The 16,228-nt window shown below is 42.2% G+C and overlaps 1 protein-coding gene across 6 annotated transcripts in view; it reads left to right on the top strand.

The window, feature by feature from the left end:
- Window positions 1-16,228, top strand: part of REPS1 (RALBP1 associated Eps domain containing 1) — an 82,577-nt gene that overhangs the window by 29,343 nt on the left and 37,006 nt on the right. For all 6 annotated transcript variants that reach the window (XM_055135197.1, XM_055135196.1, XM_055135194.1 and 3 more), the window contains exon 2: window positions 14,704-14,827. In XM_055135197.1, coding sequence (XP_054991172.1) covers window positions 14,704-14,827 — 124 coding nt within the window. The remainder of the gene's footprint in view (window positions 1-14,703; window positions 14,828-16,228) is intronic.

The following is a 16,228-nucleotide window of genomic DNA, read 5'->3' as shown; positions in this document are numbered from 1 at the left end:
TGTGTTTAAAAATTACTTTGATTCTGCGTTAACATTAAAAATGAGAACATACTGAACTCCGGGTTTCTAGTTTTAGGAAATTCAAACATGGTTAACATTTGGCAAGTGTATTTTGTTTGTTTTTTAATGGTAGTTTTTTTCCCCTTTTATTAAAACACCATGGTTTACAAAGTGGTTTGTAATACGGTTGTTTATGATCATTTAATTTTCTAGCACCAATCCCTTCACCAAAATGACCGTCCCTCCACCACTGTACCCATTTTCCCAACCACCCCTTAAGCAGGCTCAAAATAATTTTAATGGAATTACCAGAAAAAAAGAAAAAAAACCCTTCTGTATAAGAAAATTTTGTGAAAATTGTTACATCTCATTGTTACAAGGTCATTAAGTCCTTGTCTGAGGGTTTGCTAAGCTGTTGCCAGTTGAACCTTCTGAGTTGTTTTTGCTTGTTGAGCTTAGTTGGCATCTGTGTGCTACTTTATCATTGAATTTGGCCCGCTCCTACTGGGATGTCAGTATGTGGGATTTGGAGGTGTCGTTTCAGAAACCCCAGGATCTGTGGAACTGGGCTGATGGATGAGCTAACCTGGTGGTGGCTGGGGACATGGGTGTGGCTTCCAGAAGTACCAGGGGGTGGGGGAGTCTGCCTGAGAAGACCTTGGAGTTCTCAGTCTGAAAATCAGTGTCCCTGGGATTTTCATCTGTTTGGAGTCTCTGCAGAGATAAGTTGTGCCGCAGTGGAGTTGGGCCCTTGGCATGGTGGCAGCTTTGGGGTGTAGGTGTGGCTGCTGGAACTTGGCCTCCTCCTGCGGGCACCCCAGAGTTTTCAGCTGGGAGACTGGGCATCTATGAATTTTAGTGGCGTGGCTTGCATCTCATCCAAGATTTAGTCATGAATCTGTAGAGCTGGGCTTATGGATGGGTTTCCATGGAGATGGCTGTGGGATGTGGGTCTTGGTAGGTGTGCTTATAGAAGCAGTTAGCCAGAGCTCGGTAGCAACCTTGAGGTGCTCTCCTTAGTACATAGCATCCCTAGCATCCCTCCACCTGGTCAGTCTCACTTATGATCCTTGTTGCACCCTTAGCAGTTGTGTTTTCAGTAGTGTGTCCATGGCAAGGGGCATATAGCAATGGCACCAAAGCATGAGGTCATCCTTGCACGGTATGTCCTCCCGCAACTAAGTTTATGCTCCAGCCTCTGGCCTAGAGAGATTATTTTTAAATACTTTCATAAATATACTTAAAATTTCCCAGTTTGAATTCCATTATATTGAATAGTTAAAAAAAAAAGCACTTAAACAGAAGCTTTGGGTTGGTTCTCGGTCACTTTTTTAAAGCATCTGGAGAACTTCAGTTTGGGAATAACTGTCGTGGGATCAGTAGCATTGGTTCTCGGAGTGTTCCGAAGAACATCTGTAGTTCTGAAGCTCATTACTAGGTACCAAACCAAGAGGGACTTCTTTCTAGACTAGGATATTTTAATTTCTTTTTGTGGACCGAAAATGAATTACGAAGTCTTCAAGGGGACTGTAAGGCAGCTGGCCTTATAAGCACTGAACTTGAACTTCACTGGTATTATTTGGAATACATTTTGAGATGATTGCCGCATAGCGTATGAATGAATTCGAGTTCTGTGTCACTGTGCCTTGGAGCCAGCAGGGAATAAGTGTTCAAACAGATTTCATTTGACTTTATTCCTGCTGCTGCCGCTTTGTGTCCTCAGTTTCCTTTCCTACAAATGGGGTGTTGCCAGCCAACATTATGGGGCTCTTCTGAACATTAAGTGGGCTAAAAACAGCCTTCTTAATAATAGGTGCGCGGTATAATTGTTCCCTGCTTTCTTTCAACTTCTCCAGTCGTTGAATCTGTTACAAGTATTCCCATGTTAGAACAGCTCGTGAGTCACCGGACAGCGTAAGAACTAGTCTAACAAGTTAGTGGAACAATGAAAGTTACACCGAGTGACTGGCCAGTGTTGTACATACAGTAAGAACAGAATGCCCTGCCTTTCGGACATTCAAACACAAAGCCAGCATGTCCACCCAGGCTCTCTTAAGCTGAAGAATGTTTGTAAAAATGAAAGTAACACAGCCACGGGATTATTTTTTAACTAGACAATGGTTACAAAAGGAGGCTCTCTCTGTTAGATTTTAATATGTTGTAAAATTTTGGAGAGAATATTGACCTCTTATTGGAATGATTCTCAGTTTCACAGTTTTAGTCTGTTTTTTATTCCTTTTTTTTAGTTCTTTTATTTCACTGTTTGCCTCATACATGTAATTTACTTTTCTTACCTCAAATAAAAAATTACTCTGAACATGTTTATTGTCAGCCTTGTCTGCTTGAAGCATAGAGTTACAGACTCCTTCTGTGTTTAGGCTGTTCCTTTATTGTCACTATGTGCAAGGCAGTCTGAACGGTAAAGTGCACTTTAGAATTGCTTGAGGATACTTGTTCTGAGAAAACTGGCATTATCCTGGGAAAAGGACAACTGTTCTGCATGCTGCTAGAAAGATTAAAAGCACATATTTGAATTATAGATCTGTTCGTTGTTGACTTTTTTTTTTTAAAGTAAAGCAATGTACTTTTTGAATAGAATTTACTTAGAGAGGATCATGCATTCAAGAGAAAAATATGTTATTTATCTGTTACCTTTTTTCAGAGTGGGGAAAACGCCTTTCCTTTGTTGGCATTTTCAGCCTTAGTTAACTTGGTCATTCTGATGCCCTCTCTCTTTAAAAATGATCATACCATTTTAAATCATTTAAAAAAAAAATTAGGCACCTTGGTTTACAAACTGTTGGTAGGGTTTCATACATGAAATATTTTCCTGTAGCACTTTGAGTACTTGGCACTGTTTATTATTAGCATTATGTGGGTTCAGCTAATCTCCCCTACTTTGTATTTTTGGAAGTAACAAGTAACACTAATATGTGGCCTATTGGAGGAATAGACGAGTGTTTTCTGTTGCGGGTAGGAGACGGAGGTGGTATACCCAGCAGTGCTTGGGGCTTCTCCCAGGTCTGCGTGCCAGAGTTTCTCTGTCTGCAGGAGGGCGAGGAGGGGCGGAAACCCAGGGATTGAACCTGGGCCTCCAGCCTGGAGAGCCTGCGCTCAGCCTTTTCAGCTGTCTCCATGGTCCTCTTTAAGTAGTTTCCAAAAGCCATCCTTGTTTTATACTGTTTCAAAACAGTTTTGTTTCCAAGTCCATGGCATAAAAAGGCAGAAGAACTTCAACAAGAAAAACTGTGAATAGAACAAAAACTGAAGGCTAGTGACAAGAAGTCACAAAAAATTAAAAAAAAAAAAACAGAACCAAAACTTTATTGGACTGAGTGAACAAAAATATTCTTGTTAAGGGCCATGAATAGATAATCCTAGTAGAGTGCTGCGTACAGATGTGTTTGTGGACTCTGTATTGTTGGGCCAGAGGGACAGTACAGCAGGTCAGGCTCTTCCTTTGCATGGGGCCAACCCTCGTTCCCTCACCAGCACCATGTCCCCTTTCAGACCCCCACCCCCAGCACTGCCAGTGGTCACTGCTGAGCACACAACCAGGAGTATCGCCAGGTGTGGCCCTCCTCCAAAAAACTTTTTGAAAACTGAAATGACATTGTCAGGAATGTGTATGAGCTAACGTTGGGTGTACCCTTAATATACACACTGTGTGTGGCTCAGTGGCAGAGCACATCCTTGCCTGTGAGGCCCTGGCTTCGATACCTACTTTCATTGCAGTGGTTTCATTTGTAGCACAGCCTCTGAGCACCCCCCCCCCCGCCACCACCATCCTTCTTTGTTTTCCTTACAGTTTGCTTTCATTCTCTTTTTTTTTTAATTTATTTATTTTTAATTAGTGAACCACCGTGAGGGTACATTTACAGATTTATACACTTTTGTACTTATGCTTCCCTCATACAAAGTTCAGGAACCCATCCCTTCACCAGTGCCCATTCTCCACCACCAGTAAACCCAGCATCCCTCCCACCCTCCCAATCCCATCTCCCCCCACCCCACCCTGCCACTGTGGCAGGGCATTCCCTTCTGTTCTCTCTCTCTAATTAGCTGTTGAGGTTTGTAATAAAGGTGTTGAGTGGCCACTGTGCTCAGTCTCTAGCCCTCATTCAGCCCGCAACTCCCTTCCCCAACATGGCCTTCGAATACATTATAGTTGGTGATCCCTTCTCTGAGTTGCCCTTTCCCCAGAATGTGAGGTCAGCCTCCAAGCCATGGAGTCAACCTCCTGGTATTTATTTCTACAATTCTTGGGTGTTAGTCTCCCACTCTGTTATTCTATATGCCATAGATGAGTGCAATCTTTCTATGTCTGTCTCTCTCTTTCTGACTCATTTCACTTAGCATGAAACTTTTCATGCCGATCCACTTAAATACAAAATTCATGACCTCCTTTTTTCTAACAGCTGCATAGTATTCCATTGTATAGATGTACCAAAGTTTCCTCAACCAGTCATCCGTTCTAGGGCATTCGGGTTTTTTCCAGATTCTGGCTATTGTAAACAGTGCTGCGATGAACATACATGTGCAGATGTCATTTCGATTATACTTTTTTGCCTCTCTGGGATATATTCCCAGCAGTGGTATTGCAGTTTGCTTTCATTCTTACCCATTTAACTTTTTCTGTAATATTCCTGCTGAAGCCTTAGGTCATTTTACTTCAGCCCAAATTAATGGTTCTTAGCTCTTGTCTTAAAACTTTTTTTTTTTGACACTTTCTTAGTTTATATTTGCATTTACCTAGACTCTCTGTCTCTTAATTTTACTGAACAACATCTTAACATCTTCAGATATGTTTCTAAGCAAGAGTTTTTAAAAGAGAAAACTAATTATTTCTGCATCTATAACTGTATCTGTGCTTTCCATCATATTAATGTTAGTTTGGAGAAAGTTCTAGGTTGAAAAAAAAATATATATATATATTACACTTAGGATGTTGCTTTATTGTTTTTCAGTATTTGCTGCTATGCTCCTGAGATCTTGCTGTTTGGGATTTCCACAGTAATGTGTTGAGGGATTCTTTAGCCCATTGTGCTGTGCTCAGTACCAGCTCAGTCTGGAACATATCCTCTAGACTTGGGTATTATCTCTTGTCCTTGTCCTACTCTGCTGTGTTCTCCATATCCTTTATATGATTTTAATAAAAATTTGGTCATTGTAGATTAATCATCTTTGTTTTTGTTTCTCTGGTTCCTCTTTCTCCTTTCTACACTTGGAAAATTTTTCTGTTTTTATCTTACAGCTATCTTATTCTTTAAGATGTGTATTTCCATTTATCTTCTTATTTGATTATTAACTTTTCATTGTATCCTGTTCTTGTTTGTAGATGCAGTGTGTCTTTAATCTGTCACCTGACTAGAGTGATTTATTTGTAGAGGGGGCGCACCTGGCTGTGCTCAGGGCTGACTTCTGGAGATGCTCAGGGCACTGTATATGTGTAGGAGATCCAACCAGGTCATCCCCATGCAAGGCAAGTGCCTTCCCTTCTGTTCTCCCCCTCACCCCCCCACTAGATTTGTTTGCTTGCTTGCTTCCTTTCCTCCTTCCTTCCCGTACTTGGTAGTGCTCAGGGTGTACTCCTGGCTCTTTGCTCAGGGATCACTCCTGGCAGTGCTCAGGGCACCATATATAGTGCTGGGGTTCAAACCTGGGTTGGCAACACACAAGGCAAGTGCCAAACTACTGTATTAACTCTCTGGCCTTGATAAGAGTAATTTCAAATGATGTTTCATTCCTGAGTTACATCCCCCTCCTTCCCCAGGAGTTTGGACATAGGACAGTTTGGCAGTTGTCCTTGTTTTGTAGACTTTACACAGTTGCTTATCGACCTGAGGAAATCTGTTCATATTAATGAAACAAGTGGAAATCTGACAGAGGTCTGTGTACTTGGGCCTAGTTTTTCCCTTTAGGAAGAGGGGCTTGAAACTGTCTCTTCGATTACTGTTAGTATAGTACAGAGACTTTTCAGCACGCCCTAACTGTGTTAGCTGGCCACATGTCTTTTTCATTTCAGTTTGTTGATACAGATCTTCAATTGTTGTTGTTTTTAATCAAAGGGTAAAGTCTGGTTGGTAGTACTCTGTGAGTTACAGTCAAGAAGCAGATCTTCCTGTAACAGTCTTAACAGTCTTATCCTTTGTCATACATAGTGTTTCTGGGCTTGTCCCTGAATTTTGCAAGTGCATTTGATTTTTCTACACATATATTACTGGCACCTCTGTGTGTGTGTGTGTGTGTGTGTGTGTGTGTGTGTGTTTCCCTCTCTCTCTCTCTCTCTCTCTCTCTCTCTCTCTCTCTCTCTCTCTTTCATTTTTCTACCATACCCAGTGGTACTTAGGAATTACTCCTTGCTCTGTTCAGGGATCAATCACCCTTGGTGGTGGTTGAGAGAGTCACATATGCTAGGAATTGAACCCGAGGCCACCATCTGCAAGGCAAGCGTCATACCCACTGTATTATCTCTCTGGCCTCTAATTTTTTTCATATTCGTTCATCTGGCATGATCCCATTTGCTTTCTGATTGTTAAAGTTAATTGGACATTTTATTTTTCATTAATTTTCCTCCCTTTTGATCACTTTTTTGTGGAATTTTTTCCCCACAATATTATTTTAATAAACTTCTTGAAGGGAAAGGAGGCTAATTCCAGTGCTCAGCTTATTGTTTTAAAACAAAAGTTTGAAATATTTAAGAAGGCATAGAGCATCCTTTATTTTAGAAAACTTTTTACCAAAATGATCATAAAACCCACTCTGGTGCTTTTATCAGCTTTAGGTATTAGCTCTCAGCTCTCAAGAATGTGGCTTCACCATAGTCCCCAAAGTTCCTGACATTATAAAGTATATTATGATGAGGATGGTAAAAAATAGTACTGGCATTCGTGACCCACACTACCTGTTTTATTAAAATCAGTATCAAATGAATTCTCATAGCAGCCACATTATATTATTTCCTTCCATTTACACATGAGGAAACAGGCATAGTATAGGAGTCCTGTTAAGTACTGTAATTAGAAAATAGTTCCTTGGGCCACATCGAGTATGTTAGATATTAAACTCTACCACAGTCTACTTTTATCTTTTCTTCCAAGAAGCTAGTGGCTTTTAAGAAATATTATGGAACAGAGCAACTCAAAAAAGTTAATGCTAACTTATTTAGAGCTGGTGTTCTTTTGTGAAGCCTATGAAATCAATGAAAACTTTGGTTTCTCTCTTGCCCCGGTGCGGGCAGCCAGGATTTTGTGCCTGTCAGTAAGATCTTCTGGTCACTCAGAGTTTGTAGGGCTTGATGGTGTTGCATAATCTGTTTCTAAAAATCTGCAGTTTCACAGGTACACAAATTCACGTGCACAAAAATCCTTGATGGAAATATTTGTAATTCAGATCTGGAAGAACTTAAATACCCATCAGTCTGAAATTAATTTGTTACAGATCCATGCAGTCTATTTTTAAAAATTTTTTGTTTTTTAAAAATAAAACACCTGCTAACAGCAAAAGATCTATAAGTGTGAAGAAATCATCTACAGAAGGACCTTATGTGTATAAAAAGTGTGTTGTAGGTGTACTCACGGATTTGTATACATGTAGAACAAATCAGAACCTGTGGAAGGAGTGGTTTGTGGGTGTGGTGCTTGGAGCCGGCCTGGCTCTGTGTGGGGGTTGCTCACCAGGGTGTTCAGAGGACCATTTGGTGTTGGGGATCAAACTCGGGCCTCTTGTGTGCAGCACCTGCGTGTGGTCTGCCGAGCTGCTCTCTAGCTGCAGGAATTATTGCTTCTTTTTTTTTTTTTTCAAGAATTTTATTTTATTGAATCACCATGTGGAAAATTACAATGCTTTCAGGCTTAAGTCTCAGTTATACAATGCTGAAACAACCATCCGTTCACCAGTGCCCATATCCCACCACCGAAAAAATAAAAATAAAAACAGCACACCTCCCATCCCGCCTCCTTGCCCCCCCCCCCCCGCCATGTAACTGATAAATTTCACTTTACTTTTATTTACTGTGGTTACATTCAATATTTCAACACAAATGTCACTATTATTGTTAGGAGTACCCCACTAGTCAGACCTGTTGTGAAGAGATATGAGGTCTTCACGACACAAAACCGCCGCCGCGTGGTTTTGGATTTCTGTACTTTAGCAACTAAGTCCAGGGAGATTTCTTCCAGATATTGGATCATTGCAAGCTTGTAAAACCCCATCTGTGGTCGTCATAATATGGCAGTCACCACGCCCTTGACCCCCTGCTACAGAGGGAGGGAGGGAGGGAGGGAGAGAGAGAGACAGAGAGAGACAGAGAGACAGAGAGGCAGAGAGAGAGAGAAAGAAAGAAAGAAAGAAAGAAAGAAAGAAAGAAAGAAAGAAAGAAAGAAAGAAAGAAAGAAAGAAAGAAAGAGAAAGAAAAGGAAAAGAAGGAAAGAAAGAAAGAAAGAAAGAAAGAAAGAAAGAAAGAAAGAAAGAAAGAAAGAAAGAAAGGGAAAAGAAGGAAAGAAAGAAAGAAAGAAAGAAAGAAAGAAAGAGAGAGAGAGAGAGAGAGAAAGAAAGAAAGAGAAGGAAAAGAAGGAAAGGAAAGGAAAAGAAAAGAAAAGAAAAAGAAAAAGAAACCTTTCCCCTCCTGGGCGGGCATGGGGCCGCGGCTTAGGTCTCAGTCTGGAGACATTCTGCGAGGAGCTGCCCATGCAGAAAAATTTAGCTGGCGTCTGGAGTCACGCTCATGGAGCTGCGGAGAGGCCGCACACACATGCGGCCCCCGGGATCACATGTTGGCGGCCAGGAATTATTATTTCTAATGGAAATTACAAGACCTCTTAGCACCATATCCTTAACCACCATTTTATTTATCGTACCATGAATATATCAGTGTTGCAGAACTGTTAACCAGTTCAGGCTTAACCCATAGGAGCACGACTTTAAGTAAATTACTGTTCAATGAAAATGTCGGTTTGTTTTGACAAATAATTCTGAAGGCTCCCTGAAGACTTGAGTAATTGTGTGTATATAATTACGTGTGTGTTTAAGTGAATTTTCAAGTTAGTTGGAGATAAGACATGAAACATGCTCATGCTGACAGCAGCAGGAGAATAATTTAAAACTAAGTGGCTATCAGCAGTAAACTATAATCCTTGGGCTTTATACTGAAGCTGTTGGCTGGTCTTGAGTTTCCTAGATGAGTTAGAATCTAAAGGAAAGACGGGATCTGGAAATTGGTATCTTAAGGAAGACTTTGTTTTTGTTTATTTTGGGACCATACGCAGCAGTGCCCATGGTTTATTTTTGGCTCTGAGCTCAGGGTTCACTCCTGGAGGACTTAGGGGACCACATGGGGTGCCAGGGATTGAAGCTGGATCTGCTGTGTGCAAGGCAAGTGCCCTGACTCTGCTGTCTCTCTTGCCCCTTAAGGAGGACTTTAAATGGTTCTCATGGCCAGACAGCTGTGTCGCAGAAGGAGCAAGCATGCACGAAATATGCATTATTTGGAATGAAGATGGCCATACAGAGGATATTAAAAGAATGAGACTACTTTGAATCAGCTGAACTGGTTTCAAAATTTAGAGGGTAAAAGATTTTTAAGGAAATTATCAAACATTTAATGGAAAATTGACTATATTTCAGAGAATCTAGGAGAAACTGAGATGCATATGTTCCTGGGTTATAGGTGACTCTCCAGATATTTAAGGAAGATATCCTTTATTCTAGTTTTTGGTTCTGCCCAGCAGTGTTCAGTGACCCTGGGGCCATTCCTTGCAAAACGCATGCTTCATAGTATGTGCCTGATGGATGAGTGCTGAGGCCCATCAGTGGACTGGACAGGCCTTCTCCTGACAATACTCGAGGCTACTACAGACGTACTTGGCAGTGCCCTGGGGGCATGAGGTTCTGGGGATTGACCCTGGGGCCCATGAATGCAATAGGTGCCCTCTAAGCTTTCTCCCTGGTCCTGGGAAAGTTTTATTTTTAACTTAGTAGGAGAATTTGGGAGAAGAGAGAAAGCAAATAAGCCTTGATAGTTGTGTTTACAAAGCCAACATAGGGATACCCTATTTTAAAAAACTTGTTCATTTTAAGATTGTGGTTAAATATTTATGACTGTTGCTTGAAAAATTAATACACCATGACTAAGTGGAATTCATTCATGGGATCAAAGAGTGGTTTGATGTTTGAAATCCTATTAAAATAATTATTAATATTAATTTACCATAGAAGAAAATGTTGCTATTTTAATTTTCTGGCAAAAAATGTACAGTAAGTGAGCATCTACTTGTTCATGTGTTTTTAATATAAAGCCCGAAGTAAAACTCTTAGAAGAACTAACTAAATAATTTCTTTTTTCTTTTGGGGAGGGGCATGTAGTATGGGAAGGTAATTTGGGGTAATCAGGGCACACTTGGGGTGCTGGGGCTACTCCAGTCAGCTCTGTGCTGTGGGATTACTCCTGGCAGTGCCCAGGGGACCATCTGGTGCTGAGGATCGAACCTTGGCTTGCTGCATGCAGAGCAAACATCCCGCTGAGCTCAGCCCAGTTGAGTTACCACTCTGAGCCACTAAACAACTATTTTTATTTCTTTTTGGGTCACACCCGGCGATGCAAAGGGGTTACTCCTGGCTTTGCACTCAGGAATTACTCCTGGCGGTGCTCGGGGGACCATATGGGATGCTGATGCTGGGAATTGAATCTGGGTCGGCTGTGTGCAAGGCAAACGCCCTACCCGCTGTACTATCACTCCAGCCCACTAATCAGCTTTTTAAAACGAAAAAGACGTTGCAGAACTGTTAACTTGTATTGGGCTTAATGATAAAACTCATAGGAACTCGACTCTAAATAAATTACCATTCCAGTTAGAAGGTTAGTTTATTTTGATGAATATTTCTCAAGATTTAAGTAATTGTGTGTATATAATTGCGTGTGTTTAAATGACTTGTCAAGTCACTCGGAGATGAGAAACACACCGAGCAGCATGAGAATAAATGGCAGTAACCCCTTACAAAAGCCATCCGCCACTGGCAGTGCATTTTCCATACGCACATTGTCCATCTACTGCTTGACCGATGACGGAGTTGCGGTTTGATTTGTAGGTTTGCCACCCCGTGAGTCAGAGCTGTACCGAATACAAGCTGTTGTGCTACATGGGGCTCGAGAGCCTGCGGCTGAGGAGCTGCGGCTCCGGAGAGGCCAGCCCGGCACTGGGTGCTGCTGAATGGGACGCATGGCGCGCGTGCCACTGTAGGGCAGGGGGATCTGCACGGAGAGCCAGCAGCTCTCCTAGGCATTTGCTCCAAATGATGTCTTTTGAGACTGGTTTCCCCTAACCCACCAGATGACTGTTTCTGTCGAGAAGTACTTGTGTACTGTGTGACTCGGTAGCTCCTTTCCTCCTCTCCGGCCCTCAGAGGTGTGTGTACTGTCCAGCCGGACAGTGATACGAGTCTGACTTGGACACAGAGTGAACTTTGTGGGTGATGTCGAGAGCATTGCAGAGACTGGCTTTGAGCCCCTTGACAAGACCTTTCAAAGCGTCGTTCCTTCTTAACATAGTGCCAGCGTGGCACACAAATTCAATGGATAGTATTTTTCCTGGTTTCATATCTCTGTGAGAAGAGTTTTGGGTTTGGAGTCAACTGACCTGGTTTCTAGTTCAGGTCTCTTCCACTTACTAGTTCTGAGACTTGGTAAAAGCAAAATAGTCCTTCTACACTTTCTCATACCTCTACAACTGCTCAATAAGCAAAGACAGAGTACATTCCCCCCCCTTCAAATTTAACTCCAAGTTCTCCTTTTTGAAAATTATTTGTTAAAAATATTAAAAATAATATTAACAATATTATATATTGGAGGTAGTACACTGTATTTACTTATGTAAGTAAAACAAAAAAATTTTCTTATCTCAGCACCAGAAATCAATACTTGTCATCATCTGTATGTAAATTTACTAATAAGTTGGGTATTATACTTCATATCTCTAATGCTTTGTATCCTATGTTTAGTTTCCGTAACATTAATATTCTCGTGAGTTTTAAAGTTTTCTCGGTGTATGGCTTTTTCGTTATGTTTATTTCACAAATTTTATTGCTTGCTTTCTCTGTTTGTTTTGGAGCCACACCTGGCTTTGCTCAGGGCTTCCTCCTTTCCAGGAGGCTGGGGTACGGGACACGCCAGCAGTGCTGAGGGTGCTGCCCTGAGAGATTACTCCTGATGGGCTCAGGGGACCATATGGGGTTCTAGGGATCGAACCCAGTCAGTTGTGTGCAAGTCAAGTTACACTACTGCCCTGGCCCTCAAATTTTATCTTTTGTTGTTGTAAATGTAGATTGCTTCTCATGTTAGACACCTTTGTGCATAAATACATCTGTGTGTGCAGTTGGGTGCGGAGTGTTCAAAAGTGACCCTGACAGTGTCGGGGAACCCACTGTGGCTCTGGGGATCGAACCAGGCCTGGAAGCTTGCCAGGCTGGGCCTTCGCCCATGTACTGTCCCTCCAGCCACAAATCTGTATGCAGTTTTATGTTTTTGTACCGAGGTCACCTGCAGTTGTACTTGGGGACTCCTTCCCCGGGTGGGTGCTTTAGGATTGCTCCCAGCAGCGTTTGGGCACTGGGGGTAGGGGTCACCGTGGGGCTTGGCATCTAACCCAGGGCTCCTTGAACTAAGGTTTATTTTTTTAACACCGTCTTTCCCACCCATCCCCCCCCAGGCCCCACCTTGCAAAACCTTTTTACCATAAGCTTCCCCACTTCCTGCTGATGTGTCCCCGTTTGTTTGTTTCCTCCCCTCCCCCACTTTTTTTCATAGACTTCTTGCCTTGGGGTGTAGGGGGTGTCCTCGTTTCCTTCTGCTGTTCCACATGCAGGCCACCTCCAGGCACCCAAACAAGGAGCTCATCCCCTTGTGCGCTCCTTCCTCAGCACCGCCGTCTCTTGTTGGGTATCCGCCAGACTGATTCTTTGCCTTTATCTCAGAGACCTGGTGTATTCTAGATGTTTTCTTTTCTAGACAGAAGTATCAGAGATGATCCCTCCAAGGGTTCCCACGTGGGAAGAGCAGGGTACTGGGTAGGGTTGAGTTACAAGATGCTGCCCGGATGGCTTGCAGGGCTGTGTTCCTCACCTCCTGCGCCCTCGTTCCCCATCGTTCCCTGCATGTAAGCCTGTCTCTGTTCTTCCTGCTTCCTGAAGTGATTCCTCTTGCTGGCAGGAACAAGAACTTCTGTGCCTCTGTGCTGACTAATCATAGCCCCCCCCCCCCCCCCCCCCGCCCCCAGTGGCTGTGGCTGTAAACAAATGACTCTTGTTACCTTGACACTTGCTTCCCCATTGAGAGGTGCATTTTTGTAATGACTAATCTAGGCATGCCTTCTGACTTAGTATCATATCTCAGGTCCATTAATCTCAGTGTTTTGGGAGAGAGAAAGCCATCTAGAATACTAACCCTTTTTTGAATGTAAGGCTTTGTATTTTTTAAGACAAAACTGGGATACTGGTCCTTGGCGTTTCCTTAATGACACCTAGGTGATACCGAGTGGGGCTTTTGTTGTTACTCACCTTCTCCCTTCCCTTTGTTGTTCCAATGAGTAGGGTTTTGCACTTTAATTGCAGCCCTGACCAGCTCTTATTTATGTTCTTGGTTGCAGTATTCGCTTGTCATTTGGTTAGTGCTCTCCTTGACTTCTCCATTTGCTTGCACGTTTCCAGTGCTCAAATGTTCACTCAGTCTGTGGGGTGTTGAATGTTGAATGGAACTCAGGACCTCAAACTGCAAGGCAGGCATGAAACCATGGAGCCATCCATGATCCCAGTGCTTTAAAAAAAAAAAATTTCCTTTACTATGTATAGTACATAACCTATTCAACTTTTAGAATTTTGATTCCGAAATTTAATTTCATAACTGAAATTTCCTTTTCTGACCTATGTTGACAATTGCCAGTCTGAAGTAACTAAAACAATCAATATGGATCTTTGCAAACCCTATGGCTTAAAAATAATAATTTGATATTTTAAACAAAACTTGCATGACCATATTAAATATATTCTAGAAAATGAGGGGGAAAACCTTGTTCTTAATCTCAGAATTGACGAGTTTTTAATGTATCAGTTTTGTGTCTAGTGAAAAGTACTTTGTGTAACATACTTTAAATGGCTGCCTTTATTCCCTGGTGTATGGGCACGATCTATGAAGAAGAGTGGATGGTACATTGTGTTTTTGATAATCCAACTTTAAGGGGAGAATTGCTAATCTAATAAAATGAAGTTGATTTTTCAGGTGGATTTTAAATGGAGGACTGTAATATCAGTTCCCTTTTGTTGGTTTGTGTGGGGGCCACCTATCAGTGCATGAGCAACTCCTAGCTCAGGACATGGGGTGTCTTCTCCTGGTAGTGCGCTGCTGCTTCGGGGTTGGACCCGGGCCTCCTGCATCCAGAGCATGCGCTCCGGCCCCTTGAGCCATTTCCCCTGGTCAGTGCCTTTCTGTTTTCAAGCCCCCAGCAGTGCTCAGGGCTTTCCCTGCCTCTGCTCTCAGGGATCACTCCTGGTAGGTTTGGGTGACATCTGGGGTGCCCAGGATCGAACCCAGGCCAGCCGTGTACAAGGCAGGTGCCTTACCCATTTTACTATTGCTCCGGCTCCAGAAGTGAGCTGCATACTTGAATGGAGAGTTATTATCATATGTGTTCATGTTAATGCTGTGTTCTTTTACAGATCATGGAGCTGTGTGGTGCAAAAAGACTTGGCTACTTTGGAAGAAGTCAGTTCTACATTGCTTTGAAGCTTGTAGCTGTAGCCCAGTCTGGCTTCCCCTTGCGCGTGGAAAGTATAAATACGGGTAAGAACGGAATATGTCAGTAACCAAAATGAAAATAGACTTCTGATCACACATGGAGAAAAGTCCTGGAGCTTTTTCACTCTGACCTTTGTGGCCTTGAGTATAACACATTGACTTACATCCCACTCATATGTATTATTTTTGTTTTTATAAGATATTTGAATACTTCAGAAGTGTCTTAAATAGATTATTTGATACTATAAAAATTTGCAAGCTTTGTAGGATTTAGGAGTGCTTTTGAAATACTAATTTTGTAGCTGTGCTCAGGGCTCACTCTTTGTCTGCTCAGGGATCAGTCTTGGCAGTGTTTGAGGGACTGTACGCATTCCTGTTGCTGATTAGGCCCAGTGCAGTCAATTGTAAAATACCACTGTATTACCTCTATGGCCCCTAAAATTGAAACTTTAAGGAATACCTTAAAAATTGCTTAGAAAGAGGTAGGGAAATAATTTTATCAAGATAAATGTTGGATGGTCATTATCATATGTGTCTTCCTTTTTTTTCTGTTAAGATCGCTTTTGTTGGGGCTGGAGTGATAGCACAGCGGGTAGGGCATTTGCCTTGCATGCGGCCAACCCGGGCTCGATTCCCAGCATCCCATATGGTCCCCTGAGCACTGCAAGGGGTAATTCCTGAGTGCAGAGCCAGGAGCCCTGTGCATTGCCGGGTGTGACCCAAAAAGAAAAAAAAAATCGATTTTGTTTTTGTTTCTCTGTTGTATAAAGCAGTGTTATATATACATATATATTTTTTTGGGGGGGAGGCTGTGAATGCACCATTTGAAATTAGGTGTATTAGTTAATCAGAGTTTTGAGGGCCATAGAGTAAGTACAGCTGCTAGGGCTCTTGCCCTGCACATAGCTGACCTAGGTTCAATCTCGACACTCCATGTAGTCCCCTGAGCACTGCCAAGTGTGAACCAAACACAAAGCAAACAAAATTTTGAGAGAGTATTGAAATATCATTCTAAAACTGAGTTGCAGCAACTGACCACTATAAAATTCTTACCTAGGATAATTCTTTTTTCTATATTTTGGAGGTGTCTTGTTGTGGAGATAGAAATTCTATAAAGCTGGGTGCTTAAATGTAGAGGCTTCTGTAGTTTTTATGGCACAAGGGGAAACACTTCAGATTTTCTGTAACCTTAGGGGTTTTTTGAATAGTTTTAAGTACAAATTCTGTGTATTTATCACTTGTTCTCCAGATTTGCGATGTATTTAGAGGTCCTCAAACTTACTGGTTTTATTGCCACCCCCCCCTTAGGAAAACAATATTGCTCAGCAAACAAATACAAAGAACCCTATCCCCACAATTGGACCGAGGCTACTGTTGCCCCTCTGAATCAGATTAGGGCCCCAGGGGGGGTAGTACCACCCACTTTGGGAAACATTGTTTAAAGTT

This window comes from Sorex araneus, chromosome 4, assembly GCF_027595985.1.
Source record: "Sorex araneus isolate mSorAra2 chromosome 4, mSorAra2.pri, whole genome shotgun sequence".
Classification (NCBI taxonomy): Eukaryota; Metazoa; Chordata; class Mammalia; order Eulipotyphla; family Soricidae; genus Sorex; species Sorex araneus.
The sequence above is the reverse complement of the archived record's forward strand: the minus strand, read 5'-3'. Positions and strand labels throughout refer to the sequence as shown.